Raw genomic sequence first — 19638 nt, 5'->3', positions numbered from 1 at the left:
GTAACTTTTAAAAAGAAAACTGGAATCAAGGTACTGAAACAGCAACAGTATGGGATACAGGAAAGGCTGGCATTATTAGAGGATAACTTATTACACAATAAATACGATTTGATGGAAGAAAAGGAACCAGAGATTAGAACTGTTCAATAAAATGCTTCAAACCAAAGAAAATGATCTCAATACGAAGAAGCCAGCAAACAAAGATCAATCTGTTAGAGAAACCAATATCATTGGAAATGGCAAATAAATTAGAGGGAATTTTTTTTAAAGTAAAAACAATACAATTTTGAAAATTCAAATAAATTGGGCAAGTGGTTATCATACAGATTAAAGAAAAGAAAAGGGAAAAGTAGTAAAAAATAAAAAAGGCAAGGAAAAATTTACTCGACAAAAGAAGATTTTGGAAATTTTTATAAGGATTGGAGCAAAACGTATAATTAATGGATTATTGGGGGGGAAAGAAGAGGCTACAAAATTAGACGAGGAACAGAAATCTAATGTTATTTTGATTTGTTGCCGGCCTTATTTTATTGAATGTTAACATGTACTAAGATGTATTATGTTTAATTATTTTTGTAGAATGTACGCCAGAGGCAGGTTTATTTTCATCTATTTTAATTGATTCTATGTACAGCGCCGTGTAAATTTACAGCGCTATATAAATAAATCTTAATAATAATAATAATAATAATAATAATAATAATAATAATAATAAATATTTTATTTATAGCCCGCCTCTCCTTGCAGATCGAGGCGGGTTACAACAAGCAGAAATATACAATATACAATTAAAATACAGATTAGCCAGCGATGCAATATTCAACTGTGGCCTCTAGGGGGAGCTGTGTGCCAAAAGGGTTTAAAGCCATATAGAGGAAGAGTTGCCTAGAGGGGCCAAAGGAGCTGCTGGAGGGTGCTTTCCTGGCAGGGGAGGAGTTTGGGGTTTGAATCTCGGGAGCAAAAGAGGAAGAGGGGCTCCTCTGCAAGGGAGGAGGAGGTGAGCTGCAAAATACTAAAGGGACCATGCATTGCTTACAAGGACTTGTGGGTCTGGCATCATGATGGGAGAGGGAGGGGAAAAACCCATCATCCCCAGCAGCCTCAAGGGTGAAACCCAGCCTCTGGGGTGCCTAGTTTGAGAGTCTGCAGTCCCATCTTTCTACAGCATCTCAAGACTGATCTGGTGACTTTTCAGATCCAAATCATTTCCTCTTCTCACCCCCAACTTATTCCTTTGCCTCCCCCCCCCCTTTTTAGACAACATCTTTCTTTGGAGAAGAGACCTGATGGACTTAAAAACTTGCATGCTTTCTTGTACCCCTTTGTGTTGCCCTGGAGTTTGAGAGATCCAAATCCCACTCCTCTTGTTCCCTTTCTGTAAGTGTAACCTATTTGCATAGCAGAGAGAACTGATGGTCTTGAAAGCTTGCACACTTTCTTCTGTCCCTATATTTTGCCCTTGGGTTTAGGAGAGCCAAATTCCACTCTCTTGCCCCCTTTCTGTAAGTGTAACCTATTTGTCTGATGAAATGACTTTATAGTCTTGAAAGCTTGCATGCTTTTTGTGCCCCTTTGTGTTGTCCTAGGGTTTGAGAGATCCGAATCTCATTCCTCTGTCTCCTGTAGCATCTTTGTCTGATAAAGAGACCTGATGGTCTTAAAAGCTTCCATATTTTCTTGTGTTGCCCCAGGATTCAGGAGATCCTAAATTCCATGCCCCTGTCCCCTTTCTATAAATCTACCCAATTTGACTGATGAAGAGATCTGATGGACACAAAAGCTTGCATACTGTTTTGTGCTCCTTTGTGTTGCTGTGGGGTTTGAGAAATCCAAATCTCATTCCCATCTTCCTTCCAGCAAGGGACTCAAGGTGGCTAGTTGCCCAGAAGCACAGTCTATAGAGTAGACAATTTGTGGCCCTATATATATCTATATATATACACACACACACACACACGCCTACAAATTCCATCAGCCCTAGGCAGTATAACCATTTGTCAGGGATTATGGGCACTGCAGTCCAAAAACCTCCCAACAGAACATTGTTCTGAACATTGATATTTGTTTTCTTGTACAGTTGGCCCTCCATATTTACAACTAGGACTTTTGCAGATTTGATGACTTTTGCTAGAGGTTGACCACAGAATTGTGCTGGAGAACCTAGATGTTCCTAGAGGAAACACTTCTCTAGGCATTTGCAGGTCCTCCAGCATGATCCTGTGATCAACCTCTAGCAGATGTTGACCATAGAGTTGCACTGGAGGACCTGGAGATTCCAAGAGAGTTGTTCGCTCATGTAAAAAGAATAGTGTTGTTTTTTAAATTTGCTTTTTCCACATTCACGGGGGTCCTTCACCCCTAACCCCAGCGAATGTGAAGAGACCGCTGTATTCCTCATTCAATTCTTCTCCCTCAGAGAGAAGGTCACAGTAGATGGGCAGAACGCTGATTAACTTTTTGTGTGTTCTTTGTTTTATTCCAGAGAGATCCATACAAGAGATCCTCAGTTGGGTTTTGGGCTGGATTGAAAATGGAGGACCAAGGCTCAGAGGAAGGCCAGCGACCTCTTCGAACAGCTCCTCATGTCCTCCAGGCTGTGATTATTGGGGACGACTTGCAGAGAATACCAGTCGCACAGATCAAACAAGAACCGGTGGAAGGGCAACTTCAGCAATGGGAGACGCAGTGGCAGACGTTCCTGAAGACTGTGGAGGCTCCGCAGACAGGTTGGATGGCTGTGCAGTTGCCAGAGGAGCCCCCGCCATGGGACGACACTCAGGCCTTCCTAACCTCCTTCGAACAAGTGGCCGAAGCGTGTCGATGGCCCAAGGAAGTGTGGGCGACCCGACTTCTGCCAGCCCTCCAAGGAGAGGCTGAGCGGGCCTACAGCCGGATGGAGGTGAGGGACAGAGAGGATTATGGGAAAGTGAAGGTAGCCATCTTGCAAGGAGATGTCCTGCGGAGGGAGAAGAACCGTCAGCATTTTCGGTGTTTCTGCTACCGGGAGGACGAGGGACCGAGAGGGGCTTACAGCCAGCTCCAGGAACTTTGCCACCGGTGGCTGAAGGTTGAGAAGCACACCAAGGAGCAGATCCTGGAAGACCTGATCCTGGAGCAGCTCTTGACCATCTTGCCCCCGGAGGTCCAGAGCTGGGTGAGGGAACACGGGCCAGGGAGCTGTTCTGAGGCGGTGGCTCTGGCAGAGGATTTCCTACGGAGGCAGCAAGAGGCCAATAAGTGGGAGCAGCAGGTGAGAGGGTCATCCTGATCCTCAAGAGGGCCCCAAATTTGGTAGCAGGTTGTGAAGTGAAAGTGACCAGTATATGGGCCATTTTTGTACAAGTCACAGCTTGAAAATTATAAAAACAAAACACCCCCCTAGTTATTTGTACAGTCGTTATGGTTGTGTGCCTTCAAGTCGTTTCCAACTTGTGGTGACCCTAAGACGAACCTATCTTGGGGTTTTCTTGGCAAGATTTGTTCAGAGGAGGTTTGCCATGGCTCTTCTCTGATGCTGAGAGAGTGTGACTTGCCCAAGATCATCCAGTGGGTTTCATGGCTGAGCGGAAAATTGAATCCAGAGTCATAGTCCAACACTCAAACGACTATTGGGAATAATGACAAACCCTATCTTTCCAGTGGAATTTGACCATAGCAATAGCAATAGCAAGTACATTTCTATACTGCTTATCAGTGCACTTAAGCACTCCCTAAGCAGTTTACAACTGTAAGCTAATTGCCCCCAAGAAGCTGGGGACTCATTTTAGCAATGTACGGAAGGATGCAAGCCTGAGTTGACCCTGAGCTGGGATTGAACTCACAGCCTTGTAGTTTGTGAGTTAGTGGTTGCAGTGCAGGTATTTAACCACTGCGCCACCAAGGCAAGACCTTCTCAGAGGATCTTTGAGTCCGAAGTGACCCCAAGGGCTAACCAATCCAACCCACTGCCATGCAGGAATTCACAATCAAAGCACTCCCCATGGATGGCCATCCAGCCTCAAAGCACAGGTACTTCTCCAAGTTTTGCTTAGTTTGGCATTCAGTCTGCTTAGTATTTTTGTTTCTTTCTTCCAAACGTGATCTTGACCGCTTTTTCAGATATTGACGAAGTTTGTGGAGCCAGCTGTGAGATCTGTGAAGGCAAAAGCAGCTCCATCTGACAGAGGGGAGACACAGCTGAGGAAGGAGACTGAGGCCAGGCATAAACCGGATGCCAGTCTGATGGGTAAGCTTAGATGCTCTGTAGTTTATTGGTTGTCTTAGTTTCCAAATAATGGAACTCCAGTTTGGCCTCTCTACTGCATTCAAAGAATTACAGTGAATGCTCCATGCTCACTGGGGTCAGGGGCACAGGACCCTTGTCAAAGAGGAAAAACTGGAAAAGTATTATTATTATTATTATTACTTGAGAGAACAAGGATAGTTTTTTGTGGGTTTTTCGGGCTATGTGGCCATGTTCTAGAAGAGTTTCTTTCTGACATTTTGCCAGCATCTGTGGCTGGCATCTTCAGAGAATGCTTGCGAAACGTCAGGAAGAAACTCTTCTAGAACATGGCCACATAGCCCGAAAAACCCGCAAAAAACTATGGATGCCGGCCATGAAAGCCTTTGACGTCACAACTCTGTAGGAATCTCTAGGTCCTCCATGGCAATTCTGTTGTCAAGATCTTCCAGAGGTTGGCCATGAAATTGTGCTGGAGGACCTACAGATGCCTAGAGAAGTGTTCTCTCTAGGAATCTCTAGGTCCTCCAGTGTGACCCCTGGCTGATGTTGACTATAGAGTCGTATTGTAAGACCTAGAGATTCCCAGAGAGAACATATTAAACAACCCCTTGAATAATCAAATACACAAAAGTCAAACCACAAATGTGGAGGACTGGCTGTACATTTCTTGTACATGAAGGCTCGTGCAAATTTATTTATTTATATATTAGACTTCTATCCAACCTTTCGTCCAAAACAGGATTCAAAGTGCGCAGATTATACCTAGAGTCTATATGTTTCCTCAGCTATTGTTAAACCAATACGAAAGTTTTTCATCTGCATGCATTCTCTTTGCTCTCTGTTTCCGTCCTTCTCTGTTTACATTTATCTTCAATTAATTCTCTTCTGTTATTGTATGTGACGCTTTATGACTGGTGTGTTTTGCTATATGTGACTGATGTGTGCTGGTTATGACTTATAGAGCCCAGTACAACTCAGGTCCAGGCAGTCTGAAGGACCATGGCTACATCTATCCTGTGGAATGAATGCAATTTGAGACTGCTTTAACTGCCATGGCTCAATGCTATGGAATTCTGGAACTTGTAGTTTTGTGAGACATTTAGCCCTTTCCATTAAAGAGCTCTAGTACCAAAAGAAACTACAGATCCCGAGATTCCATAGAATGGAGCCATGACAGTTAAAGTGGTGTCAAATTGCATTAATTCTACAGTGTGGCAGCAGCCATATATTCCTATAAGAACCTGTTTGCGCTCCAACACCTTCAGGGGAGACCATTCCCTTCTCTTCATCCCACTACCTTCCCAGGTATGTATGATGGAAATACAAGAGAAGGCATTCTTGGTGGCTGCTCCCAGGCTTTGGAAGTCTCCTATAGGAAAGCTAGAATCTCTCCCTCCTTGTCATCTTTCCCTCAGCATATGAAAACTTTTCTGTTCAGTCAAACTTTAAGGAATTGACTGCAAGGGCATTTAATGGTGTGCTGTTTTGCCGATTGTTAGCTTCTAATGTTTTAATGGGTTTGTTTTGAATGGATATAAATCCATGGATAGTTTAGCTGCACTTTAATCACATATTTTTATATGTTTTCACTTATGTCTTTGAAACTGTATTTGTTTTAATTTTCGTATGGCATCCTAAGTTCCAATATCAGGGAAAAGTTGGAACATTAATTATTATGATTATAATTATTTCATAATTTGCTGCCCTTCAATTGTATTGTTGAAGATGTAGACTTATAAATATAAGGATGATGTTTTAACACATAAACACAAAAGTGGAGTCATAAAGGTAAGATCCTTTACCCAAAAAAGATGACTTTTTTTTTAACTTTTACATTCCTATAGGTTGCATGCCAGCAAACAACTGTGAGGAGAAGACTGTAGAGCATCCCAAGCTGAATGAGAGTAGAGAGGAAGTTCTGGAATATTCTGAGCTGAGTGTGGGTCGAGAAAAGAGTTTGGTCTGTTCCAAGATGGCGAAGCCAGACATGGCACCTCAAATTAGAACTCCAAAAAATGTTTCCCAAATCAGTGAAGAAGGCAAGATCTCTTGGGATCCTCACAGTTCAAAGAGGCAGCAAAGGAACCGTTCAAAGAACGATACAAGAGATTCCATTCCTGGTGTAGAAAACAAGACTTTTGGTGAACGTCTCTTAGAAAACGCTAGACATCCAGAAAGCTTCCGAGAGTACTCAGGACTTTTTGAATGTGAAGCAGCCGATAATCGGGGGGAAACACTCCAACATGCCAAGTGCAGCAAAAACGTCAGTCTCTACAGAGATCCACTTATAAACCAGCAGCAAAACATGCACACTTTGGAAAAACCACATAAATGTTCTTACGTCGGGAAAGCCACCTGTCAGATTTTCCACGAGGGAACGCATGCCGAGAAGACGCCCTTCCAGTGCTCGACCTGCGGAAAGTGCTTCAGTCGGAACTCGCTTCTCTTGAAGCACGAAAGGACTCACAGGGGAGAGAAAGCCTATACTTGTCCAACGTGCGGGAAGAGCTTCGTCTATAGTTGGAACCTGATTAAGCACAAAAAGAAGCACACAGGTGAAAAACCGCACCAGTGTTCTGCCTGCGGGAAAACATTCTTTGAGCGGTCAGACCTCCTCAGACATGAGAGGACTCACACAGGGGAGAAACCCTACCGATGCACTCATTGTTGGAGACATTTTAGCCAGAAATGGCTCCTTATTAAACATGAGAGAACCCACACCGGGTAGAGGCACGAGAAGTGTTCCCTGTGTGGAAAGTTCAGACCTAAGCTTTCTTTATTTTTTCAACAAGAGATGAAAAGATGTTCAGGAGAGAATTCATTTCTGTATATGTAGAAATGGGGAACCTTTCTTTTTCTGGTGGAGGGTCATATACCTCAAGGGTAACTTGATTGGGACTGCTTGCTGGCAGCAGTCAGGACTGAAGCCAGTGGTGTAGGGGGCCAAAAGAAGCATAGACACCCCTTTTCTCTCTGTGTCTTTCTCCTGCCCCCTTTTCTTTTTGACTTGACCTTTGTTCTCTGGATTTATCTGCCACTCCCTTCTTTCTTTTTTCTTGATCTCTTTCCTACTACCTTCTTCTGCTACCTCTCCTTCTTTCTCGCTTTCTCCTTCTCCCTCCATCTGTAGCACCTTTTTCTCTCTCTGTTTCTGCCCCCCCATCTAGTTCTCTTTTCTTCGCCACCCCTTCTGTCTGTCTCTGACTGCAAACACTTTCCTTTCTATTTCTGCCTTTCCAACTCTTTTTGCTATCCTTTTTTCTTCTTATCTTTTTCTACCACCCCTTCAATCTCTCGCTTTTTTCTGCCAATCCTTTCCCCCCTCTTGCTTTTCTTCTGCTACTTTTCATCGATCACTTTGATTTTTATTCTTGTGTTCCCTTGCTGTCTTCTCTGCACCCCTTTCTTTTTCTGCCACCTTGTCTTTCTCTCACTCTTTCTGCCATACCCTTTCTCCTTATTTTTGTTTCCTCCTCCTTTTTCTGTTCCCCTTCTTTTTCTTCCTCTTTGCTACCCTCTTTTTTCTCATTTTTTTCCACCCCATCTTTCTTTCATCCTTCTGCCATACTGCCATCCTTCTGCTCCTTTCTCTCTTTCTGCTCTTCTTTTCTGAACCCCTTCTTTTTCTTTCTGCCACCTTCTCTCTTGGTATTGACTTGATTTTCTCACTCTTTTTCTGCTATCCTCATACTCTTTTTGCCATTATCTTCTCTCACATACTCCTCTTCCTTCTCTTTGTTTGCTGTCTGTTTTTTTCTTTTTCTGCCACCCTCTCTTGGTATTGCCTTCATTTTCTCGCTCCTTCTGGCATCCCTTTTCTCCTTTCTCTCTTTCTACTGTCATAATTTGCACCCCTTCTCTGTCTTTTTGCCTCCTCCTTTCCCTCTTTTTCTGCCAGCCTTGCTTTCATTCACTTTTTTCTACCACATTCTTTTCTGCCATTCCCTTCCTTGTCTCTCTCTGTAATCCATTCCCCTTTTCTCTCTCTCTCTCTCTCCGTCTTTCTACTTGCCAGCGGATTGCTAAGGGCAGGACAGGTCAGCCTTGCCAGAAGTCCAAACTGGTCATGTGCACATGGCTTTGGAAACTATTAAGCCATGCACCTCCCCACAAGGAGTTTCTCGTCAAATTGTCAGTGGATCCTTAGCCAAGAAAAGCCACAAGCATCTTGTACTGTAACTCAGGGGAAATATTTTTCTTTGGTCTGAATACTGGTCTTTAAATGTATTTCACTGGTAAATGTGATGAGGGAATGGTTGGGTTTGAGACTGTGGTGACCCAACCAGAAATGGTCACTACTTGGTTTGTTCACAGGTTAGTTGGCTCATCTGGAATCTAATTCTTCAAAGTTAGGATTAAACACTCTGGTTTAGGAATCAGACAATAATTTGCAGCAGGGATGGTCAGCCATCAGAGGTTATTGGAGCAGGACTTGGAGAAGTGTTATATTCAAGGTAGGCTAGTTTAAACCAAGTTTGTTTAAACCATAGTTTAAGCTTTGGTTTAAACTAACAGACTTTTTAAAAAATCTTGTTTTGTTAAATTGATTATGGATAAATATTTTTGTAAACAAAGTCTGACTGTTATTACTATTTTCCATCCCTCTTACTGACGCAACAACTGTTTGAATGTAAACATTTTAACTTTAACCATGCATTGGCATTTGTTCATTATTACAGCAGTAGCCACTGTCAGTTGCTTCTTTTTAATCACTTTATTTTAAAGGGCAAGAAATACTATCCAGAAACAAACCAGTTAAACAACAACAAAAAAAAAACCTGATTTAACCAAACCCTTCCTCCTTTTGAGCGTTTTTTTAAACCTGTACTTCCAATTCCCAGAATCCCCTGGCATAATGGCTTCAGGATTCTGGGAAATTGAGTGCCAAAAAGTAAAGTTTCTAATCTCTGGAATTGATGGATTGCTGCCAGAAAAAGGGCTCCGTGGGATAAAAGTCTACCTTCCACAGGAGATCCTTCTGCCCCAAAAGACACACATATGGGAGAAGCTCCCCCCATCAGAGTAGACATCCCTGGATCGGTTTTTCAACAGAGGGAGCATCTGTTTTTGATGTGTTTCCAAATGCCCAAATGTTTGTTTCAAGTACTGGTAGTCATAAAAGCAATAGTATTTTGGCAGCTACTGGAAAGGGAATGCTTGCAGCAACAAGGAAACACATGATTTTTGACCCAAAAATTGGGCCTGTTTGTGCATGCCTCATTGTTTTGCTATTATCTGAGGTGGTTGACCCATATTGACAGTCTAACCAATTGCAGTGGTGTTTGGTGGTGAATTTCCCCCAGGTTTTAATCCAAACCATCCAAAGTGCTGACTCTTATCCCCAAAATAGGATCAGGAATTGGACAGCCCATTTAAAGTTCAGGATGAAACCTGAAGCAACATCACTGCCCTACTGATATGGAAACCACCAGATGTTTGCCATGGACCAGATGTGACCTGTTATTTAACATAACCTCCATACCCTGTTAATCTTAATATCAATAAAAAAGCATTTATTAAGACCCTGCTATATCCTGGATCATATTGTATCTCAAACCAGTAGGTTATTCAACAGTGCAATATTATATGTGTCTACTTGGAGGTAAGTGCATTCAATTCAATGGGACATAATGTTTAGGGGAGCATGTCTAGCAGTAGCAGACATCACAAAGCCAACTAATGGTGCATCTACACTAAAAAAAATGCAGTTTGACATCACGTTAACTGCCATGGCTCCATCCTACAGAATCCTGGGATTTTGTGGGTTTGTGAGGCAGCAGCACTCTGGCAAAGAAGGCTAGACTAAAATTACAAATCCCGGGGTTCCATAGGCTGGACCTACAGCATTTAAAGTGGTGTTAAACTGCATTTTTTCTACAGTGTAGATGCACCGCAAAAGGAAAGATACTTAATAGCAAAAAGAAATTCCTCTCACCTTGATGGAAATAATTTTCCAAATGTATTAATAATAATAATAATAATAATAATAATAATAAGATTTATTTATATACCGCCTGTGAAGAAGGGGAGAAAGGGAGGGTTGAATGGGCGAAGGAAGAGGAAAGAGGGGGAAGAGAGGACCCAGGGGAAGAGGCAGGCTTAGAGAGAAGGAAGACACCACAGCTGAGTACTGGGAGGAAAGAGCTGCAGCTGGCGCCAGGAAGGCGGCTGGAGGCCGACCCTGGAGAGGGGGCGGATATAAGGCAGGAGGAGATAGAGGAAGGGAGGAGGGGAGCACGCGGAAGAGGAGCTCGAGGAGGCATTAGGGGACGCAGGGGCGAGAGCGGCAGCCTGACCCGGGAGACACCGAGCAAATACCTTAGCTCTCCCACGAGGACGAGGAAGGTGAGAGCAGGGCCCTGCCACCCAGCCATTCCAGTCAGCCCGAGGGGCCACGGGTCGGGGCAAGGAGAGCCATTCAACCCAGAGGCAGGGCTCGGTGTGGGAGCCGAAGAAAGGGCAGAACCCACGTGGTGGGAATGGCGAAATAGAGGTCGCCCGGGAGGGACTACGAGTACCAACCCCAGACCTGAAGAGGAGGAGGTACAGGCGGGATTAGCCTACCGCCCTTCACGCCCAAGTGGAGGGCCCTAGAGTAGAGATAACCGGGCCACTTGTTTAGAGGGAGAGCTGTGAAGCCAACAGCAACCTGAGCCCAGTGTAGTAACTTGGGGGAGCGCAGAAGACTCCCGAAGACATTTGAGTTTAACTGTTGGACTGTTATAATAAAGTTGGAGTTTTGTTGCAACTGGCTCCGGACTGTGGCTTGCCTCATTAAATAGAGACTCATTCTGGTGCCATGGAACCTCTGAGGGTACTACCACCTATGGGACCCCCAGCCCCGCCCACACCGCCCAATCACTGGGAATCCGAGTGGTTTACAACAGAGGGGATAATAGAGGGGATAATAATATATCATTCATAGAATTGTAGAATTGGAAGAGACCACAAGGGCCATCCAGTCCAACCTCCTGCCATGCAGGAAATCTCAATCAAAGCATCCCCGACAGATGGCCATCCAGCCTCTGTCTAAAGACTTCCAAGGAAGGAGACTCCACTACACTCGGAGGAAAGAGTGTGTTCCACTGTCAAACAGCCCTTACTCTCAGGAAGTTCCTCCTAATGTTGAAGTGGAATCTCTTTTCCTGGAGCTTGCATCCACCGTTTTGGGTCCTACTCTGGAGCAGCAGAAAATCAGGAGGGCTTTAAACTGAGTTCCATGGGGGAGGGAGACAATATTAAGGAAGGCGAAAGAGCTGGAGAAAATAGTCAAACTGACATAGAGGAAACAAGGCAAACAGTGCAAGGACCCAACAGTGGGAGGCAAAAAAACTTGCACACGTAGCAAGTAAATGGGACCCATGGTCTGTGATGTCTCTACACTAATGCACAGAGCATGGGAAATAAGCAAGATGAACTCGAACTCCTAGTACAACAAAGCAAATATGATATAATAGGCCTGACTGAAACCTGGTGGGATGAGTCTCATAATTGGAATGTGGAAATAGAGGGGTATAACCTTTTTAAGAGAAATAGGCCAAACAAGAAAGGAGGAGGAATAGCACTAATGTCAGAGATATTTACACCAGTGAAGAGATCCAGGACATCAATTATGGAAGCCAGGTGGAGAGCATCTGGATAAGAATTAAAGGGCAGGGAAACAACAAGGGTGTTATGGTGGGAGTCTACTACAGACCCCCAAGTCAGACTGAAGAATTGGATGATATCTTTCTAGAACAGATGACCACACAGTCAGAAAAGAGAGATGTAGTAGTGATGGGCGACTTCAACTATCCTGATATTTGCTGGAAGTCAAACTCAGCCAAATCCTCAAGGTCTTGCACATTCCTCACTTACCTGGAAGACTATTTCATGGTCCAAAAGGTGGAAGAGGCAACAAGGGGGTCAGCTATTTTAGATCTAATCCTAACCAACAAGGTTGACTTGGTTAATGGGGTACAAGTGGTGGGATCATTAGGTGGAAGTGACCATGTTCTCCTGGAGTTTGTTATACAATGGAGAGGAGAAGCCAGGCATAGTCAGACACGCATCCTAGACTTTAGGAGAGCGGATTTCAGTAAACTTAGAGAAGTATTGAGGGTGATCCCGTGGTCAGAAATACTAAAAGGGAAGAGAGTTCAGGCCGGATGGGAATTTCTCAAAAGACAGATACTGAAGGCACAATTTCAAACAGTTCCAGTGAGAAAGAAAAATGGGAGGTGACTCAAGAAACCAGGATGGATGACTAAGGAACTTTCAACCGAGCTAAGTTTGAAACGGAAGATGTATAAGAAATGGAAAAAGGGGGAAATCACGAAAAAGGAATTCAAAGAAATAGCAGGCATGTGCAGGGCTAAAGTCAGAAAAGCTAAAGCGCAGAATGAACTCAGGCTTGCTAGAGAGGTTAAGAACAACAAAAAGGGCTTTTTTGGATATGTCCGCAGCAAAAGGAAGAAGAAGGAAACGGTAGGGCCACTGCGTGGAGAAGATGGCAAAATGCTAACAGAAGACAGAGAAAAGGCAGAATTACTCAACACCTTCTTTGCCTCAGTCTTCTCAGAAAAGGCAAAGGGTGCTCAACCTGAGGATAATGGAGCAGAGGACAGAATAGGGGAATTTCAGCACAGAGTAAGTAAAGAGATAGTAGAAGAATACCTTGTTAATCTAAATGAATTTAAGTCTCCAGGACCAGATGAACTACATCCAAGGGTACTAAAAGAACTGGCAAATGTAATATCGGAACCATTGGCAATCATATTTGAAAACTCCTGGAGAACAGGAGAAATCCCAGCAGACTGGAGGAGGGCAAACGTTGTTCCCATCTTCAAAAAGGGGAAAAAGGAGGATCCCAACAATTATCATCAAGTTAGGAAAGATTCTGGAGCAGATCATTAAACAGAGAGTCTGTGAACATCTAGAAGGCAATGCCATAATCACAAAAAGTCAACATGGGTTTCAGAGAAACAAGTCATGCCAGACAAATCTGATCTCTTTCTTTGATGAAATTACCAGCTTGGTAGATGAAGGGAATGCTGTGGATATAGTATATCTTGATTTCAGTAAGGCCTTGGACAAGGTTTCCCATGACATTCTTGCAAACAAGCTTGTAAAAGGTGGGCTAGAAAAGGTAACTGTTACATGGATTTGTAACTGGTTGACCGGCCGAACCCAAAGGGTGCTCAAGAATGGCTCCTTTTCATCCTGGAGAGAAGTGACCAGTGGGGCCCCACAGGGCTCTGTCCTGGGCCCAGTGCTATTCAACATCTTCATCAATGACTTGAATGACAGAATTGGGAGCATACTTATCAATTTGCAGATGACACCAAATTAGGAGGAATAGCTAATACTCCAGAGGACAGGATCAAGATTCAAAATGACCTGAATAGACTAGAAAGCTGGGCCACAGCTAACAAAATAATAATTCAACACAGAAAAATGTAAGGTATTGCACTTAGAGCGGAAAAAATAAAATGCACAGATATAGGATGGGGGACACTTGGCTGAATGAAACTACATGAGAAAGGGATCTGGGAGTCCAAGTAGACCACAAGTTGAACATGAGTCAACAGTGCGATGCGGCAGCTAAAAAGGCCAATGCAATTCTAGGCTGCATCAATAAAAGTATAGTGTCTAGATCAATGGAAGTAATAGTGACACTCTATTCTGCTTTGGTCAGGCCCCACCTGGAATATTGTGTCCAGTTTTGGGCGCCACAATTCAAAAAGGACATTGAGAAACTGGAGCGTGTCCAAAAGAGGGCGACAAAAATGGTGAAAGGTCTGGAAACCATGTCCTATGAGGAACGACTCAGGGAGCTGAGGATGTTTAGCCTGGAGAAGAGAAGGTTAAGAGGTGATATGATAGCCCTGTTTAAATAGTTGAAGGGATGTCATATTGAGGAGGGAGCAAGCTTGTTTTCTGCTGCTCCAGAGAACAGAACACAGAACAATGGATGCAAGCTACAGGAAAAGAGATTCCACCTCAACATTAGGAAGAACTTCCTGACAGTAAGGGCTGTTCGACAGTGGAACAAACTCCCCCGGAGTGTAGTGGAGTCTCCTTCCTTGGAGGTCTTTAAGCTGAGAGACTTGTCCAAGGTCACCCAGTGGGTTTCCATGGCTGAACAATGATTCGAACTCTGGTCTCCAGAGTCCTAGTCCAATGCTCAAACCATTAAACCACGCTGGCTCTATCCATACTAAGTTGCCATAATTCTCTTTCACAAAACTGGGACAAAAGTATACGGACTAGATTGGGCACATTATCAACAACTAACCCTCTACAGACCATACATTTTGTCATTTAACAGTTTTATTAAATATTTCAGTAGTGTAAGGTTTCTTGTACTACTTCTACTTTCTCAAAGTCGGTAGTTAATCAAGGTACTTTGATTTTCTCCTCACTGCACAACAGTTTGTAAAATTCAGAGCAACTTACATCAGCCATGTTGTACTGAATATCAAGCATTGCCCTCATGGATGGCAGAGTTAACTGATCTCTCTCATAGGTCCATTTGGCATTAATCAATGAAAACACTCTCTCTACGTTGGCATTATGCCCTGGGAGAGAGAAGTAAAACTGTGCAATCTTCAGTAGCTCGGAATATTGGTTTTTTGAAGCACAGCTTTTAAAAAAGTGGATCCACTTTTTGTGGGCCAACAAAACGTTAAAGTCTGCATCTGTTTGATTCTCAGTAACAAATGATTTAAGTTTTACAGTCTGATCAAACAAAGAACTCTCGGAGAGTTTACAATTGTTATTTTCACATAGCCACATAAAAGTATATTCTACCTCATTCCATGACATCGGTGTCTGCAAAAGTACCCAGTCACAATGTTTGAGGTGAGAGAGAGACTCAATCCTTAACATTCCCCATCTGGAATGTTGTGTCCAGTTCCAGGCACCACAATTTAAAAAGGATGTCGAGAAACTAGACCGTGTCCAAAGGAGGGCGACCAAAATGATGAAGGGTCTGGAAACCATGCCCTATGAGGAACGACTTAGGGAGCTGGGGATGTTGGGTCTGGAGAAGAGAAGGTTAAGGGGTGATATGATAGCCCTGTCTAAATACTTGAAGGAATGTCATATTGAGGAGGGAGGGAGCTTGTTTTCTGCTGCTCCAGAGACTAGGACCCGGAGCAATGGATGCAAGCTGCAGCAAAAGAGATTCCACCTCAACATTAGGAGGAACTTCCTGACAGTTATGGGCTGTTCGACAGTGGAACACACTTCCTAGGAGTGTAGTGGAGTCTCCTTCCTTGGAGGTCTTTAAACAGAGGCTGGATGGCCATCTGTCGGGGATGCTTAGACTTAGATTTCCTGCATGGCAGAATGGGGTTGGACAGGATGGCCCTTGCAGTCTCTTCCAACTCTATGATTCTATGAAATTATCATGGGGGGTTTCTTGGAAAGATTTGTTCAGAGGAGATTTGCCATTGCCTTCCTCTGTCCTTAGAACCTCCACAGTCTAGGTATATTCAGCTCCTACAAGCAAAAAGTGACCAAAAGGATGCTTAGCAATGGCTCCTTTTCATCCTGCAAAGAAGTGACCATTGGGGTGCCACAGTGCTCTGTCCTGGGCCCAGTGCTATTCAGCATCTTTCTCAATGGTTTGGATGATAAAATACAGGGCTTGCATATCTCAATTTGCAGATGACATTAAATTGGGAGGGGTTGCTAATGCCTCAGAGGACAGGATCAGAATTCAAACTGAACTTAACAATTAGCGACCTGGGCCAAAACTAACAAAATAAATGTCAATAGGGAGAAATGTGAGGTACTACACTTAGGCAGGAAAAATGAAAAAATATAGATATAGGATGGGGGACACCTGACTTGACAACAGTACATGTGAAAGCGATCTAGGAGTCTTAGACCACAAGTTGAACATGAATCAACAGTGTGATACAGCAGCTAAAAAACTCAATGTGCCCTAGGCTGCATTAATACAGGGATAGTGTCTAAATTGAGGGAACTGTTAGTACCACTCTAATCTCTTTGGTCAGACTCTGTTCACTTGTGCTCTTCTTGAACAGTGGTTCAAGGGTAATGGTGTCCAATGCTGGAATTATATGACTAGGGAGGTAGTAGTGTCATCATGTTAAAGCAACACACCTTTGCTGTAGACAAAATTGTCGGGCCTAAAAATGGCCAATTACACACATTTAAGTTTCAGGTTAGGACCATGGTTAGTCATTTAAAGACTGAATATTGAAATAGCCCTTAAATGTCTTTCTGTCCACATCTGTTTATGGCTATTTTAAGCCCAAAGCAGGCCTGGGTCGCAGATTATCCCAGTTTGCACTGGGCAGCACTGGGGCACAGATTGGGCCAAGCAGCCAACACCGTTATCCAGCCCTGCTCTATTGTATCCCAACAAGCCAAAATCGCAATCCAGCTTTCAACTAGGGTTTATTGTTGACTTACAAATCCTGGCTTGTTTAGGTGGCAAAAGCGAGCTATCCAATGCCGTTCCCGTCTCAGACTGTCTTAATGTTTTAAATGGTATCTTATTTATTATTGTTATGTAAGAATTATTATGAAGCTGTTTTAGGAGGGAGGGGATAATGAGAGTTATTTTTGGATTGTATGTATTTTATTACTGTTGTAAGCTGCCTTGATCCTGTGGGAGAGGTGGGATACAAATAAATTATTAATTATTATTATTATTATTATTAAATATTTAAACATACTGGTCATCGGCCGTAATAAAATTTCATTTCATTTCATAGATATTCTATCATCTCTTAACCATTTTCTCCAGGCTAAACATACCCAGCTCCTCATAGGGCATGGTTTCCAGACCTTTTACCATTTTATGTCTGATCAAAGAAGAATAGAGTGGTATTATTACTTCCCTTGATCTGAACACTACCCTTCTATTGATGAAGCCTAGGATCATATTGGCCTTTTTATCTGCTGCATCACACTGTTGACACATGTATAGCTTGTGGTCTACTAAAATTCCTAGATCACTTTTGCATGTACTGTTATCAAGCCATGTTTTATCCAACCTATATCTGTGTGTTTCAGTTTTCCTGCTCAAGTGGAGTACCTTACATTTCTCCCTGTTGAAATTCATTTTGTTAACTTTGGCTCTGTTCTACTCTATTAAGGTAATTTTGAATTTTGATCCTGACCTGTGGGGTGTTAGTTATGCCTCCTAATTTAATGTCATTTGCATATTTGATAAGCACACCCTCTACTCCATTCCAAGTCATTGATAGAGATGTGAAATAGCACTGGGTCCAGGACAGAATCTTTTGCACTCCACTGTTCACTTCTCTGCAAGATGAGGAGGAGGAGCCCTGCTTTGCCCATGCCTGTCCTAACTAGCTGAACTCAGCAGGTGGAAAATCTTGAAGAGCGGCTTGTGCTTGTGAGAGAAAGCCAGAAGGCAGTTGCGCTTTTCTCAGGAGCAGAAACTGGGCCTGGTTCCCCTTGAATTAGGCAAAGGGGTTTTAATTTCTGCCTGCAGAAAAAAACTGAAGGGTTAGCTGTTTGCAGTAGTATTGTGTCTGTATTTGTAGTAGTCTAAGTATTTGTGTTATCTTCGTATCATTCTTGTAGGCCTTTAAAGACTACTTATGTGAGCCAGTGTGTCATAGTGGTTTGAGCGTTGAACTATAACTCTGGAGACCAAGGTTTGATTTCCCGCTCAACCATGAAACCCACTGGGTGACCTTGGGTAAGTCACACTCTCTCAGCCTCAGAGGATGGCAATGGTAAACCCCCTCTGAACAAATCTAGCCAAGAAAACCCCAGGACAGGATTGCCTTAGAATCACCATAAATCAGAAATGACTTGACAGGACCACACACACACAGAGGAATGACTCTTCTTTTGTGTCTTGGACTAAAATGGAAAAGATTCTGAATGGCTAGAGTATGTTGAGAGTCCCACCCAAGGGGACAGCCGCTGCTAAACCCCATTATGCCATGCAGGAAATAGTATAGTGGTTTGAGTATTGGACTATGACTCTGGAGACAAAGGTTTGATTGTTGCTTGGCAATGTAAAACCTTAGGGTCTCCGTAAGTCAGAAATGACTTGAAGGCACACAACAACACCTGCATTTAGAAATCCACCTTAATTCAGGAACAAGGGATATTTCTGCTGCCTTGCCTTACAGTCAGTTAAACCTTTGGTTCAAAATCCTGTGTTTTTTGACTGGCAAATACATCCTAAGAACAATCCTGCTTGGGTGAGATCCTACATTACAGCATAGTTCAGCAGACAGTTCCCATGAGCCTCAAGAAAGCTGGAGGGGAGAGGCAATTCTAGACTATAAGGTAAAAGCTGGATGTGGCTCACTGGAGAAGAGAATGAGGGTCTGCTTGCAGGTGTAGAGCGGTCTCCTTTTCCTTCCTCCAGGAGCCCAGAGCAGCTGCTGAAATTCTCTCTTCTACACACTCATTAAAAGATACAGAAGCCCTCTCTAGTTTTTGCTGTGGCAACCTTATGCATGTTCATGGCCGCATCAAACCTGCCAAAATGGCTACCAAACATGCCCCCCACTCCTACTCCAGTTCATGATCATTTTTCAATGCTTCATTTCTGTTAGGGTGTCAGAAGGTTCATACTTGTATATCAGAGTGGTGGTGGAATTGTTTGGGTTCCCCAGATACTCATGTGTACGTTTAGAAATTACAGTCAAGTATATGCAGTAGTTCAATTGGAACTCCTAGCATTCTTTGCCATTGGCTACACAGGCAGGGGCTGTTGGGAGCTACAGTCCAACATGTGGAGGGCTGCACAGAGCATACCCGTTATTTCTTTTTGCAGAATTCATCACATTTAGTTGGATTCCTCCACCCTTCCCTTTTTCAAAAGCTGCCAACCCAGCCTTTTAAGGAAACTCTTCTCTGCCTAGGGGCAGAATAATTTCCACCAGATGGTTCCCCAATAAGACCTTGTGGCCAATCAATAGTGCCAGGAAGCTCCTGGGGAAAAGCCATTGCACAAGGAAGTCCTGGAAGCTCTTTGCAGTGTGTGTAAAAGAACCCTCTCTTAGGATGGTCTGACCTGGCCTTACACCAGCATTAGCCACCAATATGACTCTGGCCTTTGTGTTCAGGTGCATGTTAAAGAGAAGGGATCTCTTTGGTCTCATAGACAAGGCTGCTCTACTTGGCTTGTACCTTTTGGAAGCAGGGGTTGCAGCTTGGTATCACAGTTAAGATAGGTCCTTGCATACTAACTAGTCAGGAGTGGGCAAATTCTGGGAATCTAGGAAGCCTCTGTCTGCCACTGGACCACTCCAAGGCTCATACAGATCCTCAGATGCCAAAGCAAACCCCCCAAGAATATCAAATTCAAAATGGCAGGAAATGGACTTCTGGTTTGGAATTGTAGAGTGGCATAAGCAGGGGCCCTGTGACCCATTTTAAAGACGATTCACTGCCACTGGAGGCAT

The 19638-nt window shown here is 43.5% G+C and overlaps 1 protein-coding gene across 1 annotated transcript; it reads left to right on the top strand.

The window, feature by feature from the left end:
- Window positions 1-941: 941 nt before the first annotated feature.
- LOC149320682 (uncharacterized) lies at window positions 942-8832 on the top strand. Its single transcript, XM_089504955.1, has 4 exons — window positions 942-997; window positions 2483-3250; window positions 4099-4225; window positions 6070-8832. The coding sequence occupies exons 2-4, from the start codon at window positions 2531-2533 to the stop codon at window positions 6951-6953; spliced, it is 1731 nt and encodes a 576-aa protein (XP_089361081.1). The 5' UTR covers window positions 942-997; window positions 2483-2530; the 3' UTR covers window positions 6954-8832.
- Window positions 8833-19638: the final 10806 nt, after the last annotated feature.

This window comes from Sceloporus occidentalis, unplaced genomic scaffold, assembly GCF_023333645.1.
Source record: "Sceloporus occidentalis isolate IW3139 unplaced genomic scaffold, rSceOcc1.0.p SCAF_1, whole genome shotgun sequence".
Taxonomy (NCBI): Eukaryota; Metazoa; Chordata; class Lepidosauria; order Squamata; family Phrynosomatidae; genus Sceloporus; species Sceloporus occidentalis.
The sequence above is the reverse complement of the archived record's forward strand: the minus strand, read 5'-3'. Positions and strand labels throughout refer to the sequence as shown.